The 16229-nt window shown below is 44.1% G+C and overlaps 4 protein-coding genes across 4 annotated transcripts; 3 read left to right on the top strand and 1 right to left on the bottom strand.

Moving 5' to 3' along the window:
* Nucleotides 1–360: 360 nt before the first annotated feature.
* ctns (cystinosin, lysosomal cystine transporter) lies at nt 361–5962 on the bottom strand. Its single transcript, XM_086145760.1, has 11 exons — nt 5910–5962; nt 5140–5343; nt 4724–4802; nt 4130–4220; nt 3182–3285; nt 2755–2892; nt 1998–2097; nt 1723–1842; nt 1462–1632; nt 899–1016; nt 361–786 (listed from the first exon to the last, which is right to left on the bottom strand). The coding sequence occupies exons 2-11, from the start codon at nt 5204–5206 to the stop codon at nt 641–643; spliced, it is 1134 nt and encodes a 377-aa protein (XP_086001886.1). The 5' UTR covers nt 5207–5343; nt 5910–5962; the 3' UTR covers nt 361–640.
* A 32-nt stretch (nt 5963–5994) lies between these two features.
* Nucleotides 5995–8376, top strand: mrpl55 (mitochondrial ribosomal protein L55). The gene is made up of 3 exons (XM_086145784.1): nt 5995–6115; nt 7185–7377; nt 7985–8376. The coding sequence occupies exons 1-3, from the start codon at nt 6072–6074 to the stop codon at nt 8135–8137; spliced, it is 390 nt and encodes a 129-aa protein (XP_086001910.1). The 5' UTR covers nt 5995–6071; the 3' UTR covers nt 8138–8376.
* An 869-nt stretch (nt 8377–9245) lies between these two features.
* LOC147237230 (antiviral innate immune response effector IFIT1-like) lies at nt 9246–11371 on the top strand. Its single transcript, XM_086145747.1, has 2 exons — nt 9246–9303; nt 9908–11371. Exons 1-2 carry the CDS (start codon nt 9299–9301, stop codon nt 11238–11240), a joined length of 1338 nt encoding a protein of 445 aa, XP_086001873.1. The 5' UTR covers nt 9246–9298; the 3' UTR covers nt 11241–11371.
* Nucleotides 11372–12686: 1315 nt separating this feature from the next.
* On the top strand, nt 12687–14972 carry LOC147237229 (antiviral innate immune response effector IFIT1-like). The gene is made up of 2 exons (XM_086166773.1): nt 12687–12694; nt 13189–14972. Exons 1-2 carry the CDS (start codon nt 12687–12689, stop codon nt 14519–14521), a joined length of 1341 nt encoding a protein of 446 aa, XP_086022899.1. The 3' UTR covers nt 14522–14972.
* The last annotated feature ends 1257 nt before the right edge of the window (nt 14973–16229 follow it).

The raw sequence follows: 16229 nt of genomic DNA, 5'->3' as shown, positions 1-16229 counted from the left end.
GGAGTCTTAAATGAACTTACCGACTTGTCTTAGGACTGTGGGAGGAAGACAGGACCTGGAGAACCCGACCCACCTTGAACAGTGTTACTGTGAAGACTCCAGTGATAAGAAATAATGCTTTTGGACAAAGTAACATGATTGCTTTTGGCTTGCCTGGAAGTCTTCTAAATAGCACCAGGGTGTTTTTCTAGACTTCGTTCCAATGCAACCCCCCCCAGGCGCACGCAGTGGTTTTCAACAAAGCATACAAGGATGGTCACCTTCACGTTGTTTCATCTCCTGGCACCATGATGAAGCTTCGCACCCTAGCAGTAACTTCTCCATGGAGGAAAGACCACCTTACCAAATAAGATTTGACAGGATGGTTTACAGTATTTATTTATTCGTGTTCCATTTCCTCTAAAAATGCCCCTGTCATTACAAAAATACACAGATTTCATTCTCCTCACACCCAACAATCCAAGGTTTTGTTTTTTTTTTTGTGCTGGATGATTAAATCTGGCTCTTAAAGAGCCCAGAGTCCCTTCTCTGGTCTTCCCAGTAAGAGATGTATCTTTAAAAAAAAAAAAAAAAATTTTAAGTTTTCTTCATTTTTGGGGGGCGGGGGGCGTCAGACGGCACTTGGACTGTTGGTTCTACGTCAGTTCTGCTCCTGCGGGAGGGGCTGGTACGGTGACCGCTGCGCGTACAAACAGTAATGCTGAACCATGAAGAGGATGTCGAAGAACACCGAGAAAAGGCCTAGGCCAAACTTGGTAGGATCCCCGAAGATCAGCATCCACTCATCTGGGGGAGGGGGGGAGACACACACCGGAGAGGCGTTACAGCAAAACACACACACACATAGTGTGTCAGAGGATGATTCTGTGGAATCGAAGCACTGAGGGTCGGTGATCACCGTTGTTGTAGGATTGCAGGATCATCTGCAGGATGCTCAGGACGCCCCCGGTGAAATCCAGCAGCACGTTGCCGATGCTCCAGCCCTCCGTGCTTTGCCTCTTGTAGTTCATGTATGCCTGGAACAGCGTCAGCCATTATTTACATCAGATAGAAAAAGGCAGACATTCAAGAGCGCAACAAAGGTGAACTTAAAACAGCGGTCGGAGGAATGTTTGAGAATTAAGAAATGAAATGCATAAGGCCGGTCAGCGGAAAGTATCAGGGCGGTGAATTTATTTCATCCAACTGGTAACCCTCTCATTCACACCTACGGACAAAGTCTTCAGAGAACCCACAGCCTGTTCTTTGCACTGTGGGATGAAGATGGACAACCAACAAAGAGAGAACTTGTACATTATAACTCTATAGTACTGATATATGTTCTTATGGCCATTTATGAAGGTCTATTAAAAAAAAACAAAAAAAAAACATGCTGCAGCCACTAGTTGGTGTAGGGAGCTGTAGCAATATGAATAGTGAGTTTCAGAACAGTTTCGCTGTCACACCAGGGCGGTTCCTCACCTGCGGTACATATTTGACCAGCGTGACACCCAGTTTAATGTAGGAGAAGTAGTATAGGTACTCCAGCCAAGTGATCACCTTGGCGACAGCGACGAACAGGCTGACCAGGGCAAACAACAAGCCGATCAGCAGCAGGATCAGGGCTGTCCGTGACACCTTCTGACCTCCCCTCTGGAGCACAGACGCAAACCATAATCTATGTTGTGTTTATCCCAATACAAATTCTCCCTATGCGAGGGTTGCTCGGTGGGGGGTGCTCACCTCGTACATGGTCGCCTGCAGGGCGTACACCAGACACAGTGCCAGGGCATGCACGCTGAAGAAGACGTCGTTGGCTTGGACGGGGTTGATTCCGTTCGGGTTACTCCTTAAAAACTCCTCCTGCAGAGGAGGAAGAGAGAAAACAGAGCTGACCTCCCGGTGGTCTAAGGCAGTACTACAGCTCTGTTGGTTTGTCATGAAGTTTTCAAGGAAAGCGCATCTTTTGAATTCCTGAAATTTCCCGCTGCAGCCGCAGGCGATGTTTTGACACGTACCTTTATATCTGTGATAAAGAAAAGCCCGATGTTGAAGACACTGTACATGAAGAAGCCCATTGTGTTGAGAGCCAGGAAGTCGAAATTGAGACCCACAACGCTGAGCGAAAACAAACAAAACATCAGCATCATCGGTAATTGCTTTATTTTGTTTAGCAAATGAGGCGATGCTGTTAACGGCTTAGCCTCACAGCAACCAGGTTCAATTCCTGGGAGCTTTTCTGCATGTTCTCCCCTTGTGTCTGCTTGAGTTTCCTCTGGGTTCTCCAGTTTGCTACCACAGTCCCAGACACGTCTCTTTAGAAGAGTATGAATGGTTGTATGTATCTATGTTTGCCCTGTGAGTGACTGGTGACCTGATCCAGGGTGAACCAAATAAAAGCTGGGATAGGCTCCTGCTCCCCCTTGACCCTTACTGAAGAATAAGTGGTATAGAATATGAAAGAATGGAAGTTAAGCAAATCTGACACCCAATTTGAAGAGCTTAGAAATAGTTGGACACCCAGTTATTAATCCAATCACTGATATTCCACACTAGTAGTGCAAATCTGGGTTTGTTGGATCTGCGTTCCATGGGGTCCATATTAAAAGTTGCTACCGAAGCAGCTCCGAGCCTCCTCTTACGTTCACCTAGGAGCTATCAGAGCACTGGCTCAAATTGGCTCCACTCACGCATGCGCTCATTTTCCACAAACACTTAAAAAGAAAAAAATGCTAATGGCAAATATATAAATCTTTATAATGAAGAGAAGAGCACCTCTGCCTCCTCCAGTTTTCCCAGCCTTGCGGATAGAAGGACACAGACCAGGCCACGAAGTACATCCAGCCGACCACTGCGCTGACCACTGACAGGATGTTGCTACGGACGACCAGGAAGCGGATCCTCGTTTGGAAACTGGCAGAGAGAAATTTCAAATAATTATCAGTGATATTATCTTACTGAAATAGACCGGAAATCAACACTCTCTTATGTTGCTGGGATAATCTGAAAGAATCATGGTCTGTCTGTGGATCTCTCTTGGAGCCCGAAAGCGGGGCCTCAAAAGCATGCGATTATCAGATGTTTAACAGATTTAAAAAAAAAATTAGAAAACAACAAATGACTCTTATGGAAGATAAAAATGCCGCAATCACTCTTTTTCCATGGAGAAAAGTCTTGTCATTCGCAGGTGACGCTCACACACCTGCTTATCTCGGTGTGGTTGCTGATCAGGTACGCGGTCACCTGACCCACGCCCACGCCCTTTACGCTGAAAGTGACGGAGGTCTTCTCCACCGGCAGCAACAGCTGAGGGGAAGAAGGGAGAGAATTAACTGCTTTCCCTCAACGTAAAATCTGAAAATACGCTTGACGCATTCAGACTGGGTTTCCGCTATGACAAGGATTACCAGCTGGGTCGCCACAGAGTCATACCAAACTTCTGTTCTTTGTTGGTGCAAAAAAAAAAAAACAAGTATATATAATAAACAGAATAAAAGTAAACTTTTTACTCAGTAACTGATTTATTTTCAGGATTTTCAAGCAAACAACGAGCGAATATCCCAGGTTTTTAAATAACCCAGGTGTTGTTAATGTCAGTGGGAAGGCGTGTTTTTGATTGTTTTATGACAATATTTTGATAACTTGGATTTTTAAAGGCCTAAACTTCTAAAACGCAACAGGTTACAAGTCTTGGAAAAATTTTTGTTTGTTTGTTTGTCTGTTTTACTGAGGAATTTTACCCAAACAAGTTTCTATTTGTTTATAAAAAAGAAATAACTTCAATCACGACATTCTCTTACAATTACCAAGAAATATCACATTTCAAATCCTGAAATTTGACAAAAAATGGCAGCCAGTGGCAGACGTCTTGGGTTCACTGGCTTTCATTGTTTACTAAGACACTTCATAGTTTCACTGAGACACTTTATAGTTTATAGTTTATTTTATTTCTAATTCTGCCTTTTCTTTTTATTATTTATTACTGTTATATTTTCTGTAACCTTCGGGATTAATAAAGTTGTTCTTATCTTATCTTATCTTCATATGTAAAAAAAAAAAAAGAAGAATAAAGACTTTTGGTTTACTTTCAGAATGTTCGTTTTCCTCTCCCCTCCACAGAGACCAAAGTTGCATTTGTTTACCCCGTTACCTGCTCTGGCAGAGCGATGATGGAAGAGATGTTGGGTTTTGAGCTGTAGGTCACATTGAGTTGAATCACAGCTGACTGGTTGAGAAGGGAACTGATGACACACACACGCACACGCACACACACGCACACACACACACACACTTTAAAAAAAAAAACTTGTTCCATGACTATGATGCAATGTCGAGAGAGATTATAATGACTGAAACAAATAAGACTATCAATGTTATCAAGAATACCTTAATATAACATAACTGACATTATTAATCCCATTCTTATTGCAACATCTTACCCTTTGTAGCTGCAAATTATACTACTGTCAGGTGTTTTTTTTTTATCAAACGCTTAGTCATATCTATTTATGAATGATCTAATTGATAATATTCAAAGTTACCAGGATCTGAATTTCAATATTTTTAGGTGTGTATTTACTTTGTAACTGTGTGCTTTTGCTGCAGGGTTATGGGATGAGCACTCATTAATAAATAAAATGCTGAAGAGAAGACAGGTAAGGACGGGACCGAGGAAAAACAACAAGGACAACAACAGACTGCTGAACGCAACAACACAGAGCGAAGGACGTGGTGTGATCACTACCTGGATGTGATGGTGACATCAGCCGTCGAATTCTGCTCCAGTGTGACGATGCCCGGTGTGACCAAACGCACTCTGGATTCTACAGTGGGGGGGGAGAAATGTATATTATTTAAAACTTTCTATCCTCCTTTTTAGGCTATTTTTTGATAGCTTATAGAAAAATGTATGGGGTGTTTGGTGTGGTTTTTAGCTTTAGTTTTTCCCAATTTTAAAAAGGAAATGCAAACACTCATAATTCATTCATTATCTGAAAAGCTTGCCAAAAGCAATGACAAAATATTCTAATATTACCACCAGTGCTCTGAAAGGTCAAACTTCCACGGTACATCATGAGTATTTTTTTCCCCCAGTTGTTGATGACGGAATTCCTACGACACAGTTTGATCCCTGAACAGTCTCAAGAGTCCATCGGTCACCTGCGATGCCGTTCAGCATCCACTGCAGCATCAGCAGGGTCCAGGCGGGAGGCGGCAACCTTGCCATCTTGGTGGGCCGATGACGCCACGGACCTGCTGGGAGGCCTTCGTGCACCACGTCCACAGACAGACACACGAAAATGACAGGAGGTCACCGTGAAGCCAGATTTACAATGCACCCTGTTGCTGGGACATCTGGGGCCTCTAGTCGCAGCAGCAGGTCAAGAACAAGAAGATTCATTTAAACGTCAGGAAACATGTCCAGGAGGTGTGAGATTGACGTAAACAAACAAAGAAAATAATGTCAGTTTCCCAAAATATCATGCTAGGGATGATGATTTTTTTTCAGGCCTATAGTAATTGATACAGCAATCTCTGCTTCTTCTGAATTGTATAACGTCACAGATGTATTTTTAAAAGTCATTAAGGGTTACTGGAAGGTTCGCCAAATAACTAAATGTCTCTCAGCAACAGAAAAACAACCTTACGGTATTTGTACCAATAGGGGTATGAAACATTTAAACAATCGAGATTTCAGTGTTTTCCTCTACAGACGTTTGCCCTCAAATCAATTAGCAATATATTTTTTTAGTAATTTCAGACATTTGGGAGCAACGACAACAAAATGTACGGTTTGTCAGAAAATCCCTTTGTTGGGACGGAACCCAGCAAATCATATATTCCGTGTTGCTGCTTCATAATCTCGAATGCGCCAATTTAATTTGTCTGACGCTAAAGATAATAAATTATTAAAAAAAATCAGCACCTACCGGTCCACTGATGTTTACTCGTCTTCCGTGTTGCCGGTCACATGACAGGTAGGAACGGAACGCTTCTGCACTTTATGCTGTTTCGACCGGACGTTAATTCCACCCTTTCCGGTTTCAACTTACGGCTTCCGGTCCACCTTCGCCTGGCTGTTCTATGTCAATATGCGGTTAACGATGTTCAGAGGTCCCGGGAATCTCTTGTCACGGTAGGACTTTGCGGAAAAAATATTTGACTATTTACAATTGTATTACTTTTCACGGTGTTTCATCGTGTTAAAGGTGTGGTTCAGTTGTCGCGTAATGGCACACTATTAAGAGCAAGTTAGCTAATACAGCTAGCGTACACAAGAGAGCTAATTCAATATAGCTACATAGCTCCTCTAATTTACATGCTACCGGTAAGTTAGAGGATACATGCTAATTAAGATACAAGGGAAAGATAGGTAAAAGACATAAAAATAATAATCAAAGGGGAAGATAGATATAAACATTTAATCAAAATATTACAATAAATTATTTAATGAAAAACATTGAAATATGATGCACTAAAGAAACACAATTAAAATATAATTTGTAAAATAAGGAAAATAGTGTGCTAGTATCGACAAAAAAATTAAAAAAAAACTTGAAATATATATAAATATTTAATACTGGACAAGTAAATAGAAAAATAATTATCTGAACAATATAACATTTTGAGAATCTTATACAATTATCAATGCACAGTGGTTGTGATTGTTTAAAATTCAAGTTCTGTCAGTGATATTTGTTCAGACTTTTTTTTTTTTTTAATTTAATTTTATTCTTGAAGTTGAAACCTCAACCCTACTACCCAGATCTTCAACTGCCCTTTTCTATAAACAATCTAAGTCTGACCTCATCTTCAGAACATCTTACATTAGCTGTCCCTGTGATGGACTCATTCCTCATCCGATCGATCCTCGAACCTAAACACCTTCATCTATGCTGCCCCTTGTCCTCTGCTCTGTGTCTCCAATAAACCTTACAAAATTGCTCGTCTCACTACTATCTTTCACATCTTTCCTTTCATTCTGGCTGATAGTTGACATGCTCCACACTCTCCGTTGCTCTGCACCGTTGACTAGGAATTTAAAATCCTACACTTTATTTCTCTCTACTCCCTGTAACCTCATTGTTCCCTCCCATCTTCGGTCTCTCTGCACCCAACCTTCATTCCGCATGTGTCATTTTTGGATCACTGTGATTTTATGGTTGATTGCTAACTCTTGTTTTGTTTTTACATCCGCCGGGTAGGTGTGGTTTCCTGTTGCTTCCTCCTCACTCCCCACGCCTCCTCCACACACACACTCCTCAGATGAACTCCAACAGGACCTCGGTGGTCCGCTATAGCCGCCAAAAGTATGAGAGGCTTTACCCAGTGATGCTGGTCCGTCCAGATGGATCCACCATCAACATCCGATACAAGGAACCCAGGCGCATCCTCATGGTAAGCGACAGTATCTGCTGCCTTTTGCCGGAGATAGTGTCAGCCCAGTGAAGAGTTCACATATCTTTTGGTGCATGTTAAAATGTCGTGCTGTCCTGGACAAAGATTTGAATTCAAATATTACATAAAGAAGTGAAATTATCTCATGTTAGTTCAAAAATTCCCTTTAAAATAAGCATAGAAGTACCTGACAATTTGTTGATTATCTGGGAACAGGAAATTATATGAAAATATTTCTAAAATATCAAGATAAAAAATAACTACCTGAAAATGATGCATGAAATGACTTTATTGATACAAAATTAAAAGAAATAAAAACGTTCTCTGTATCAGCAAGAACTCATCAATAGTCAGAAAAAGAACCCTTAAAATGAAAAAAAAAAATGGATGTCATTAATTTCTGTCACAATTCTGCCAGGGCCTGATTTAACAGTTTTGGGTCGTGTGTGTGTGTGTGTGTGTGTGTGTGTGTGTGTGTGTGTGTGTGTGTGTGTGTGTGTGTGTGTGTGTGTGTGTGTGTGTGTGTGTGTGTGTGTGTGTGTGTGTGTGTGTGTGTGTGTGTGTGTGTGTTTGTGATTGTGTGTGATTGTGTGTGTGTGTGAGAAAGATGCCGGTCGATCTATCGACTTTGTCGGAGGAAGAACGCCGAGCTCGGCAGAAGAAGAGAGAAGTGAAAAAGACGAAGAAGACAACGGGAGCTGAACACTATGAAGATGACTTCAAGGTCGACAAGTACAGCCAATTCTGGAAGAAGAAGTAACTTCAACCATAGAGCGTGGCACACTCAGCGTCCTGGATAAACTCTTTCTGTTCAGCTCTGAATTTGACCTCAGAGACAGCGCTGAGTTTGGATCATTTCCACTGAAGTGGACTCTGAAATGCATATCAGTGATCTATGGGGCAGCAGGGAAACCACTGCCTCAATGAACTCCCAGTCTGTTCCCTCTCACGGATTATCGGTAGAAAAGCTCAATTATTAAATAGTTTTCAACATGTCAAGTTGTGTGATTGACTCTGAAAGTTTGTCTTTGAGGGAAATTGAAGAATTTGATGAATTAAAGATGCATCATTAAGTTCATACAGCAGCTAAATTTGTTTAGTCTCTTGAAGATGTTCCTCTCCTAGTTCATCTTTGGTTCAGACTGTGTGGAGTTAAAGGTTCATCGGCACTGTGGGTGGGCATGCTTAGTGTGGATGGAAACTGAAGATAATACTTTATTGAACCCCATAGGGGAAATCTGTTTGTAACTGCAGAACAACAATAACAATAAATATGAATATAAATAAAAGTAGAAGAGTGTTTGAGAAGGAGGGATCGTGGAGGTGAAGGTGAGTTCTAGCTTTATTCCTTGAACATCAACACAAAACTGACAGTCAACTTCCTCGGATCTTAATACCCCTGGCCTAAACCCTGCCCCTCATTCTGTTATCTATTTTTATCCTTATTTTCTTTGTCCTTTTAATTTTCTCTCCTATTTTTATATCTATTCATATTTATTGTTATTGTTGTGCTGCTGTGACCAATAAATTTCTTCCTGCAGATCAAGCCACTAAACTTGTGTTAACTTCTGTTAAAATACAGCTGGTTCCAACCGTTCCACAGGTAAGACTCAACTTTGTGTTATCTTTCTCCTCACAGCAGGAGGGTGTCAGTGTTTCACTGCCTGGGCTCTCACTGGGCCTTCTCCCCATCCCACATCCAATCCCTGTTGTCTCAAACACAACAACAATAATAACAATGTTATTATTAACATCTGCTTAACCACGACTTGTTGAAAGCCATCGTGTGCACATTCACATGCACTTTCCAGGTTTTGTAGTTCCTTTTCTCGAGAAATATAAACTCCCCCCGCCTCCCTCCCTCTCAGATATAAGGGGTTACCAATGTGCAGAGGGCAAGATAACCAGACGCAGCAGGAAGATGAGGTGAGAGCTGTTTCTGTCACAGGTCCTCCATCCTCTCCTTTACTTCTCTCTGTATTTCCCATTTCTCTTTTCCATCCTTCCCTTTTTCCTTGCTTCCAATGTTTCTTTATTTTCCCGTGTGTGTGTGTGTGTGTGTGGATGTGTGTTCTGTGCACATTCCCTGCAGAGCTGGTCGGCCCATTAGGTCACATGGGCAAATGCTAAATGTGTTGTGGCCTCTAGGGAGTGCTGAGAAGTAGAGAAAATTCAACTTCAATAAAATGATATTAAATTATATTTTATGGCGCTCTCATACTGTGTCACACTTCTGTGTACATTTAGAAATTAAAGAGATTCTGATTGAGATAATAATTAGTTATTACTATTACCTCTTAAAATGTAATATCTCCCATAGATTCAAATGTAAAACAATGGCCAAATTAAAAACAATGGCAAAAACTATTAAAATCGATGGAAGTGTGTGTTAAATGGCAGATGGGGCGCAGAACCACATGTCCTCCTCCCCCTCCGCCTCTTCTGAAAGGGGAACCTCCCAAATCCAGGATCCCACAGCATTAGCCTGGCGGTCATTGACACCTTGTGATTTTTCTTTTTTTCTCATCAGTGCCACCCAGAACCCGTCGACCCCGAGTCCCAAGCTGGAGGACCTTGAGTGCCACTTCACCTGGGACCTGGATTCCTACCCTGCAAATTATCGACGTCGCCTGGAATACCTGAAGGATATCGGCACTGAAGAGGGGAACAGCTGGCTGGGTCACATCAAAAACCTGCAGGGGTACATCCACTACCAGCTAGGTCACCATGACGATGCCCACCAATTCTTCAGCGAGGCTGCCGAGGGCTTCCGCCGGGCTGGGCGCGGCCAAGAGGACGGCCCCTGGCTGATAGTCAACTATGGCAACCTGGCCTGGCTGCACCACCACCAGGGTCAGGAAGAGGAGAGTCAGGAGTACCTGTCCATGGTCGCCACCCTGCTGGACAGATACCCTCCGCCAACTGAGGGTGAGCTTCATCCCGAGATCTGTGCCGAAAAGGCTTGGAACCTGATGGAGTTTGGTCCGGAAAAGGCACTTCAGGCCATCGAATACTTCGAGAGAGCTTTGGAGATGCAACCCGACCTGCCGGACTGCCTCAGCAGCCAGGTAATGGTGTTACTGAAAAACAAAAAGTATATTGATGGACGGCTGAACCCAGATATTGTGGAGAAACTGAGAAGAGTTGTAGAGCTGGATCCAGAGAACACACGCATGGCTGTGGAATACATCAGGCTGCGGGGAGAACAAGGGGAGGATGTGAAGGATGAAGCCCAGGAGATGGCCGCCAGGGTCTTGGAGAACCCGGTCAGCAGCTGCGGCGGTTTGAAACCCCTGCTGAGAGTTTACAGACGCCTGGAGCTCCTGGATGAAGCCATCGACCTGGCAGAGGAGGCTCTGAGAAACCATCCAGATGAACGCTACCTGAAGAGATGCGCTGCCCTTTGCTACTACTGGAGGATCGTCTTCAGGAGGGAGTCTCGCCTCAGCCCGAGCAAGGTGGATAGAGCAGTGCTCCTCCACAAGGAGGTCATTTCCCTTTACCCCCACTCCTGTATGGTCAAGAAAATAAATCTGGCAAACATCTACGGCAATTCTGGCAACATGCCCAGGGCTGAACAGATCTACCAGGAGCTGATCCAGGAGGAGATGGAGCCTGCTGAGTTGCAAGTGGTTTACAACCAGTATGCAAAGTACTTGTACTACGGGAGAAAGAAGTCTGAGGAGTCCATCCGGTACCATCAGATGGCGGCAAAGATCCCCATCCAGTCCTTCTACCGTAAGAGCAGCATTTCAATCTTGAAGAAGCTCGTGGAACGAGGGAGGACCCCAGGATGGCAGGATATCCAGGAGTTTCTTGAAAACCTGGAGGAGCCCGAGGAGCCTCAGCCACAGGCCCCCTAGTGTCTGCACCCAGAAGCCCATGCAGGGACTGCAGTTTCATCCCTGATTTCAACTCCAATATTCAAACCCCCCCAGCTTTTAAAATATTAGTGAGGATCAAAGAGACAGCGAAGAGAAAACAACTGGGAATAGCAACCGCAAACATACAACAAGTGAACAAGAATAGGATGAATAATTCTATGATTTGGTTGTTCTTAAGTACTGCTTTTGAATTTTATCTTTACTGACTTTAACATAACTGTATTTAATCACTTATAACCTACAATTAATACATGATATAAATGCAACAAAAAAAGAGTTTTTTTTCTTGCCAGTGTTTCGTTTGCAAAAGTGCGTCCTCCGCTGTTCATAGGACTTTATAAACTTTGTGAGTGAATATATATCTAATGTTGGAGCTTTCCAGCAAAAGAATTTCCTTTGAAATTAATAAAGTTCTATTCCAAAGCCTGTGAACCAAAAGTCTACATAGTGTGTGTGTGTGTGTGTGTGTGTGTGTGTGTGTGTGTGTGTGTGTGTGTGTGTGTGTGTGTGTGTGTGTTGTGAAGAAGGAGGAGGGAAGTTGATTTGTCTATCGGGTACCAACAGGATTCTAAAGAAGTTGGCACTAGCTGTCAATCAAACATTTTTGCACTATTGATTGAGTCGGGTGTTGTGCGCTGATTGCTAATGCATGACGAGTGTAACTCCAACACACCGTCCACTCATCCAGCGTCTGCAGCTTATCCTGCACTCAGAGCTGTGGGGGAACTTTTTCTAGAATTCATCCGGATGCCGATCCCAGCTGTCATTGGGCCGGAGGTGGGGTGCAACCTGGACTGGCTGCCAGTCAATCGCAGGGCCATGTATACTGAGGGACAACCATTTACTCACTCATACCCCCCCCCCCCCCCCACCCCGCAGTAATTACAATTTAATTGTTGTAGTCTGAATGACCACACCTTATAGAGGAAAATGTGTGCGTGTGCTCGCGCATACACCATTCCGAGTTTCGGTTTTGTTTCTATCAAAATATAAAATTACCCTCTGCCTCTCTCCCTCTTATATAAATTGTCGCGGGTGCGCGGATTGGCAGATGACCAGAAGCCGCAGGAGAATGAGGTTAGACCTGTTTCTGTCACAGCTCCTTCCTCCTCACTTATCCTCCCCTGTCACTCTTCTTGTCTTTCTTTCGCGGTACAGTTCCCCTTCCCCCTCCTTCCTTCCTTTTTTCCATCTTTCCTTTCTTCCCTGCCTCCTTACCTTTTTTTCTTCACACCCCTCTCCTCTATGTCCCCTTCCCGAATTCCTTCCCTGTCTTCTTGTCTTGCCTTGGATTGGAAACACTTTTCCTGTGTGTGTGTGTGTGTGTGTGTGTGTGTGTGTGTGTGTGTGTGTGTGTGTGTGTGTGTGTTCTGTGGGTATTGCCTTCCTTAGGCCACACCCTCTTGTCTGCAGTCTTGAACCCCAATGTGCAGGTACTGAGTCGTGGGTCCAATTAGTCCAGTTCTTCATGAGGGTCTTCTGAGTCACGCTTTTTCTGGTCCCTCACTGGGGAACTGTTTGCCTTGGGTGACCCTCCAGGGACATAAAGCTCCCGACAACATAGCTGCAAGGATCACTGGGATGCACAAGCCCCTTCACCACATGGCAGCTCAAGATGGGGCAAAAGAAAATCCTTCGGGATTAATAAATTTCTATTCTATATCTTTTGTAAGTGTACGTAAAATGGCAGGTGGGAGGTAGTGCCAAATAAAATCTGCTCCAGGGCTCCACATTAATTCAGCGGGCTGTGTTTCTGTACATGATCATGCTTGGCTTTGGATTCTTTGGTTTGTTCAGTACGCTGTTGGTTCTATCTTCCTCAGCCTGGTCCTCCTCTTCTGAAAGGGCAACCTCCCAACTCCTAGATCCCACAGTGCCGCCCTGGTGGTCATTGACACCTTCTGCCTTGTGATTTTTTTCTCATCAGTGCCACCCAGAACCCGTTGACCCCGAGTCCCAAGCTGGAGGACCTTGAGTGCCACTTCACCTGGGACCTGGATTCCTATCCTGCAAATTATCGACGTCGCCTGGAAAACCTGGAGGATATCGGCACTGAAGAGGGGAACAGCTGGCTGGGTCACATCAAAAACCTGCAGGGGTACATCCACTACCAGCTAGGTCACCGTGACGACGCCCACGAATTCTTTAGCAAGGCTGCTGAGGGCTTCCGCCAGGCCGGGCGCGGCTCAGAGGACGGCCCCTGGCTGATAGTCAACTATGGCAACCTGGCCTGGCTGCACCACCACCAGGGTCAAGAAGAGGAGAGTCAGGAGTACCTGTCCATGGTCGCCACCCTGCTGGACAGATACCCTCCGCCAACTGAGGGTGAGCTTCATCCCGAGATCTGTGCCGAAAAGGCTTGGAACCTGATGGAGTTTGGTCCGGAAAAACAACTTCAGGCCATCGAATACTTCGAGAGAGCTTTGGAGATGCAACCCGACCTGCCGGACTGCCTCAGCAGCCAGGTAATGCTGTTACTGAAAAACAAAAAGTATATTGATGGACGGCTGAACCCGGACATCGTGGAGAAACTGAGAAGAGTTGTACAGCTGGATCCAGAGAACACACGCATGGCTGTGGAATACATCAGGCTGCGGGGAGAACAAGGGGAGGATGTGAAGGATGAAGCCCAGGAGATGGCCGCCAGGGTCTTGGAGAACCCGGTCAGCAGCTACGGCGGTTTGAAACCCCTGCTGAGAGTTTACAGAAACCTGGAGCTCCTGGATGAAGCCATCGACCTGGCAGAGGAGGCTCTGAGAAACCATCCAGATGAACGCTACCTGAAGAGATGCGCTGCCCTTTGCTACTACTGGAGGATCGTCTTCAGGAGGGAGTCTCGCCTCAGCCCGAGCCAGGTGGATAGAGCAGTGCTCCTCCACAAGGAGGTCATTTCCCTTTACCCCCACTCCTGTATGGTCAAGAAAACAAATCTGGCAAACATCTACGCCAATTCTGGCAACATGCCCAGGGCTGAACAGATCTTCCAGGAGCTGCTCCAGGAGGAGATGGAGCCTGCTGAGTTGCAAGTGGTTTACAACCAGTATGGAAAGTGCTTGTACTTCGGGCGAAAGAAGTCTGAGGAGTCCATCCGGTACCATCAGATGGCAGCAATGATCCCCATCCAGTCCTTCTACCGTAAGAACAGCATTTACACGCTGAGGAAGCTCGTGGAACGAGGGAGGACCCCAGGATGGCAGGATATCCAGGAGTTTCTGGAAAACCTGGAGGAGCCCGAGGAGCCTCAGCCACAGGCCCCCTAGTGTCTGCACCCAGAAGCCCATGCAGGGACTGCAGTTTCATCCCTGATTTCAACTCTAATATTCAAACCCCCCCAGCTTTTAAAATATTAATGAGGATCAAAGAGACAGCGAAGAGAAAACAACTGCAAATAGCAACCGCAAACATACAACAAGTGAACAAGAATAGGATGAATAATTCTATGATTGGGTTGTTCTTAAGTACTGCTTTTGAATTTTATCTTTACTGACTTTAAAATAACTGTATTTAATCACTTATAACCTACAATTAATGCATGATATAAATGCAACAAAAAAGAGTTTTTTTTCTTGCCAGTGTTTCGTTTGCAAAAGTGCGTCCTCCGCTGTTCATAGGACTTTATACCAATAAACTTTGTGAGTGAATATATATATATCTAATGTTGGAGCTTTCCAGCAAAAGAATTTCCTTTGAAATTAATAAAGTTCTATTCCAAAGCCTGTGAACCAAAAGTCTCCATAGTGTGTGTGTGTGTTGTGGAAGGAAGTCGATAGGTCTGTCGAGGACCAACATGATTCTCATGCAGTCAGCACTCCTGTCAATCAAACATTTTTGTATTTTTGATCCAACTCAGGTGGTGTGTGCTGATTGCAAACGCATGTCAAACGCCAACACATATTTACCCCAAACTAGTTTCAGTAATAAATAATGTGCAAAAAACAAGTAGATACATTAATAGATAGATAATACACATTACTTTAAGTTAATCCTTTTTCAATACATTTTCTCAGGCTTTATTACCCTCATATAGAAAACAGCTTGAACTTTTAAAACGCTTTTATTTTAAAATGCAGATCAAATAATGTTTAATGTGCAAAGAAAAACACAACGGTGAATGCTCCACCACAGAAGTGACACATGTTCATGTGGCAGATCAAGCCAATAAATATATAATAACAGCAGGCCATTTGTTCGAATACAACTGTGACATCCTGATGGTTCCGACCGTTCCACAGGTGAGATTCACTTTTCCGTTATCGTTCATCTCACAGCAGGAAGGTGTCGGTGTTTCCTCGCTCTCCATCCCACACCTAACTCCATTGTCTCAAACACAACAACAACAGGGATAGCGATGTTATTATTGTCATGTCCATCCCCACACCTTACACCAGTTTCATTTCTCCAGAAGTGTAAACTTACCCAACCCCTCAGATATAACAGGAGAATGAGAGCCATTTCTGTCAGAGCTCCTTCCTCCTCTCTTATCTTCCTCATTCTTCCTGCTTTCCATCTCCCTGCAGCTCCCTTTTCCTCTCCTCCCTCCTCTTCCACCCTTCCCTTCTTCATTGTCTCCTTACATTTTTTTCTCTAGACCCGTCTCCTTTTTTTTCCCCCTTCCGTTCATTCCCTGCCTCCCTTTATTTTCAACTTCCTTACTATAGCAAAGTGGGGTTTTGCAACAAATTTTGCAATCTATCCTTGACAACAAACAGTTGTCAGAAACCTGAAGCTCCTGGATGAAGCCATCGACCTGGCAGAGGAGGCTCTGAGAAACCATCCAGATGAACGCTACCTGAAGAGATGCGCTGCCCTTTGTTACTACTTGGACATCATTTTTGAGAAGAAGCATCGCCGCATTCCGAGACAGGTGGATAGAGCAGTGCTCCTCCACAAGGAGGTCATTTCCCTTTACCCCCACTCCTGTCTGGACGAGAAAAAAAATCTAGCAAGCCTCTACGCCAAATTTCCCGA

This window comes from Fistularia commersonii, chromosome 1, assembly GCF_037954325.1.
Source record: "Fistularia commersonii isolate RoL2024-O1a breed Wild chromosome 1, RoL_Fcom_v1.0, whole genome shotgun sequence".
Taxonomy (NCBI): domain Eukaryota; kingdom Metazoa; phylum Chordata; class Actinopteri; order Syngnathiformes; family Fistulariidae; genus Fistularia; species Fistularia commersonii.
Note: the sequence above shows the minus strand (reverse complement) of the source record. Positions and strands in the feature narration are given on the sequence as shown.